The sequence below is a fragment of the Lactuca saligna genome, chromosome 6 (genome assembly GCF_052625555.1).
Source record: "Lactuca saligna cultivar CGN05327 chromosome 6, ASM5262555v1, whole genome shotgun sequence".
Classification (NCBI taxonomy): Eukaryota; Viridiplantae; Streptophyta; class Magnoliopsida; order Asterales; family Asteraceae; genus Lactuca; species Lactuca saligna.
The window spans coordinates 7677701-7682898 of NC_136422.1; the positions used below are offsets into that span (position 1 = coordinate 7677701).

General features: G+C 31.3%; 1 protein-coding gene across 1 annotated transcript; it reads left to right on the forward strand.

The window, feature by feature from the left end:
• The first annotated feature begins 2606 nt into the window (after positions 1 to 2606).
• Positions 2607 to 4601, forward strand: LOC145001616 (BAG family molecular chaperone regulator 1-like). The gene is made up of 4 exons (XM_078960975.1): positions 2607 to 3200; positions 3473 to 3729; positions 3833 to 3979; positions 4163 to 4601. Exons 1-4 carry the CDS (start codon positions 2948 to 2950, stop codon positions 4376 to 4378), a joined length of 873 nt encoding a protein of 290 aa, XP_078817101.1. The 5' UTR covers positions 2607 to 2947; the 3' UTR covers positions 4379 to 4601.
• The last annotated feature ends 597 nt before the right edge of the window (positions 4602 to 5198 follow it).

The following is a 5198-nucleotide window of genomic DNA, read 5'->3' on the forward strand; positions in this document are numbered from 1 at the left end:
CACTTATTCATCAAATAGGGACCAATCTCAATTACTACTCAAAATACCCAAAATGCCCTTAGTTCAACTTGGTCAAACCCTGGTCAAAGTCAAAATCAATCCATACTCAAAACTCCCACAATTCACTAGTCATGTTGTGACCCCTAATGGTCACATCGTGACCTATTAAGTCCAAAAAAGTCGAGGAATGCCATCCTCACGTCGTGACACCCTTATGCTCACGTCGTGAGAACACTATGACTAGAAGTTCTTAATGAAACTCTTAATCTCTTTTTGACCAAGAAATCAAATCCCCTATAGTGTTATTCACTCCAGAATGTCATAAAAATCATGGATTTTTGGACATACATGTCCCAAATACTAGCTAGGGCACAAAAAGGGAAAATGACACCAAATCTCATGCATGAACCATAAAACTCGACCATCTACTAGATTTAGGATCTATATTACTCAAGGGACACTAGAGATCCATAGAGTTGGTAACTTTATCGATTCCAACATCTACATCATCTTGTACACGAATGATAAAGCATGAAAATCCAGATCTAGGCTTATGAACTTATAAAGTAATGGACTTGAAACTTACAAAAGGTTCAGAAGGTGTGTAAATGCTTGATGGTGAGACTTGAATGCAAAAACAATAGACTAGATGCTCTCTCTCTCTCTCTCTCTCTCTCTCTCTCTCTCTTTTCCTTTCCTTGGCTAAAATTACCATAAATAAGCTTCAAGATCAAATATGGATGCTAGGGTTTCAAGGGGGAGTGCAAAGAGATGATGGAGGCTGAGGGTGGGCTAACCCTAGCCCTCACATCCTTTAAATACAGAAATAAAACCCCTAAAATAAGGATTTTCCTCTCAAGTAGTCCTCATGTCATGATCCAATATGTGCTCACGCCATGAGCCCAAGAGTGATGCACGTACTCATTAAAATCCTCACGACGTGACATATATTCCTCACGTCGTGAGTAGGGTAAAATCCTTTGAAAGTTTACACTTGCCAATTTCTCACCTAAATTGAATGCTACACTATACCTAATATTAGGTACATAACAATCACATATTTCCTAAGCACACACACACATATACATATATATATATATATATATATATATATATATATATATATATATATATATATATATATATAACTGAGTTATTGTGAGAACTAAAAAAAGTGTATGAACTTGCGAACTCATAATCAATACATTATTCTTCAAAACCAAAAACATCAGTTTCTCCAATTGGTGTGTCTAAGCCGTATTTAGGCTAAAAAATGATAACTTTTTTTATTTATTTTCAAAATTTGCATGTATATACAATTAGCAGTGATATGGACTGTTGATGAGCATAATTAACAGTCATATGGACTGTGGATATGCACAATCAACAGTTCATATGACTGCTGATTGTGCTCATCATTAGTCCATACAAAAAAACAAAAACAATCGTCAATTTTTTTTTGAGCTTAGATATGGTTTAGACGCACCATTATTTCTTAATCATGTAACTTACTAAAACGATTGGATTTGTGTTCGTTTTCTTCATCTTGTCTAAGAACATAAAACATTAGAATTCATAACCATTTAAGTAACCCTATAAACTAAAAATGAAAAGTAATTGAATAAAGATAAAAGAACATACAATAACTCAACCAAAGTTTTATTAAATAACTGGATATAATTTTCAATCAAAGGACAAAACATTTGAGGTATATTCTTAAAAAAAAATATTAACTTTTTACCTTCCTTATAAACTTCAATGACTTTTTGTTATAAATATATATAATTAATTTTTTTCATTTCATAATTTAACTTAATTCAATGGTATTTTACTAAAACGAAATTTAAAAAAATGATATTTAATTTGTTTTGTTTAAAACTACTTGTTTAAAAATTTCTATACCTATATATATATATATATATATATATATATATATATATATATATATATATATATATATATATATATATATATATATATATATATATATATATATATATATATATATATATATATATATATATATCGAAGATAATGATTAGAAACAGAGAAGGTGAGCACATAGCTGGCATCTTTTTCTTGTCCTTTTCAATCTTTGCTGGTTGTTGTGTTTTCTTCTTTTTATTTTTATTTAATAAAATGTGTGCTGTTTGTTGAAGAAGCAAACAAGACGCCAAATAAAATAACATAATAAATCAATTAATTAAACAAAATGATATCTCTCATTGTTTGGGATCTAGACTACAATTAGTTAATTTGGGTAAAATTTAATCTCATCAACTCGTAATATATGAATAATAAATTTCGATCAACTCATTGAACGTGTACAATGTCGTTTATCAAATATAAAAATAATTAAGAAAAAACTGCACATTAATTTATTGTTAAGTATCTTTATCTGATCATTAAATTATATAAATTGATTTGATTGTTATTGTTATAAATTATTTAATGATATTAAATGTTTATTAAACTAATTTTCAAATTTAACACTGTAGTTTTGGAAACATGATCGAATAATAAAATGCATGTTAGTGTGGACACCGTTTCTTCCATGACTTTGCTTTTATTCTTTCCCCCCTTCTTATATATATCCATACATTTATCCTTTTCTCTTTCCATCATTGCATACACCAAATACACTCAGCGATTGTGTAAACCTGCGTGCGTTTCCTTTGAACCAAAACATAAAGCAAACCAAACCAAATTCTTAATTTTGTTTGCTTTGTTCACCAGTATTAGTTACAGAAACCATAAGTTGCAATTCTTTAAAAGTGGGTCAGAATCTTGGTTCTTTCTTCATTCATGGTTTTCCTCCTTCTTAAGTTTTCAAAAACTTCATCAACACTTCTCAAAAACCCTTCTTTTTTACATTTTCCACTTGTGGGTGCTTTCAAATTTTCATATATTAGTGTTACAATTTGATCTGAATTTTCAAAACAAGAGAATGTTGGGTTTGAAATCAAGAAACCCTGGAATGTTTCCGGCAGCAAAAGTCGGAACTTCCTCCCCCGGTGGTGGAGGTGGTGGTGGTAGGGAGGCCGGTGTGGCTGCTTGGGAACTCAGGCCATGTGGAATGTTGGTGCAGAAGAGGAACTCAGATGTTACTCAAAGTCAAACCCTAGTTCCTACCATTAAAGTCAAAGTCAAATTTGGTTCATCTTATCATGAAGTCAACATTAAATCGCAAGCAACTTTTGGTAAATTATAATATTTTTTTAGTTAGTTATGCTTATTTACAATTATTGGTATTATACAAGATATATATAAGTCCATATATTAATATTATAGGCTATAATGGTTGTGGCAATAAATTAATAATGCATCTTACATAATAAAAGTGTCTGTATATATCACTATATATATATACATAGTGAAAAGACAAAAAAAGCCTTCTTAGTATGTTAATGTGAAAAAAAAATATTCATTTGTGTTTATATTTGTGAACCTAAATTTGATGTTGGGTATACAGGAGAATTGAAGAAAATGTTAGCAAGGCCAACAGGATTAAATCCTTTGGATCAAAAATTGGTATTTAGAGACAAAGAAAGAGACTCCAAAGCATATTTGGATGTGGCAGGTGTCAAAGATGGATCAAGAATGGTAGTCTTTGATGATATATTGAGTCGAGAAAAAAGACTTCTTGAAAATCTCCAATCTAAGAAAATGAAAAAATCTGAAAAGGAAATTGTCGACGTCACTATAGAAATTGATAAGCTTGCTAAACAGGTAAAAATATTTAAAAAAGGAAGCTAAATTGTTCAAAATCTACTATTCATGCATTAAGTTTCTGATTTTTTTTTTTTTTATCTATGAAACATCATGTGTACAGGTTGGTAGTCTGGAAATAGAGATATATAGCGGAAAGAAAGTGGTGGAGAAAGTTTTGTTGAATTTGATCGAGTTGTTGATGTCACAATTGATCAAACTCGATGGAATAATAGCTGATGGGGATGTGAAATTACAGAGAAGAATGCAGGTAACTTTGAATTAAGTTTCGTCGATGCAAATGTATAAATTCAATTTTTTTTTTTTTTTTTAATTTTCTTTTTAAAAAAATTATTTATTTATTTGCTTTTTGTGTAGATGTTTTAGTTTTTACACATGCACCAAAATTATGCATTAAAACCATTGACGTTATATTTTTTGAATAAATGTTTAGGTAAAGAGAGTACAAAGATATATAGAAAATCTTGATGTGTTGAAGATTCGAAATTCCAAAAATGGAAGGAATGGCGATTGGGCTAACATACAAGCTCCGTCGCAGCGACACTCAAATAAGATTTCATTTGAGCAAAAACTCATGACACCAATGGAAAGGCAGCGAGACTCGATGAAGTGGCCAATCGTGGCCACGGCTGAATGGGAGAAATTTTGATTTGGGAAATTTAATTACCAAGGAAAAATCCATCAAAGAAAGAGCTAAAGAGTGAGAGTTGCAATGAATTCTTTAAATTTATTTTCTCTTTTGGTATTTTGTATGTTCTACACGTCTATTATCTCTCTTGTTTGGGAGTACATATCGTTTCAAATGACGTTCCTATATCGTATATATACCCATGATATGGTCGACAATCAAGATTTACTTTCTTATTATTCAACTATATCTATTTTATATCCATTGTTTACAAAAAATTTCATATGAATTCCAAAATTGTATTCCACCAATTACGGAGTATATAATACACAAGGTTAAAGGGCTATCAATGTAGGCTAACTACACATGAGCCACATACTAAAATAATTACAATATAACTATAACATATACAAATATATACGACTAACATCCCTAGGCAATCGGAATGGGAAGTCTAGAACAGACGTTCAGACTCGATTTGAAGTCAAGAAATAAAGACGATGGAAACCCTTTAGTGAAGATGTCAGCATATATACTTGAATGATGATGGGATGGGTAAAACTTGAATTTTGACCCATAGAAACTTTGTCTCGCACAAAGTGAATATCAATATCTATGTGTTTAGTGCGTTGATGCTGAACAAGATTGGTGGAAAAAAAGAGCACTAACGTTGTCACAATACACAAGTGTAGTGGAAAAGGGGTGGATAACGAAGCTCGCGAAGTAAGTTGCATAACCAACAGGTCTCAGCAACTGCGTTTGCAACGCCACAATACTTGACCTCAGAACTGGAACGAGAGGTGGTACATTGTCTCTTTGAAGTCCAAGAGAAAAGGTTCTA

Excerpts from the sequence above, each read along its gene's own strand:
- LOC145001616 (XM_078960975.1), top strand. The coding sequence starts at position 2,948 with ATGTTGGGTTTGAAATCAAGAAACCCTGGAATGTTTCCGGCAGCAAAA. Across the intron at positions 3,730-3,832 it reads TTGATAAGCTTGCTAAACAG|GTTGGTAGTCTGGAAATAGA; the intron begins GTAAAAATATTT and ends TCATGTGTACAG. Across the intron at positions 3,980-4,162 it reads AATTACAGAGAAGAATGCAG|GTAAAGAGAGTACAAAGATA; the intron begins GTAACTTTGAAT and ends ATAAATGTTTAG.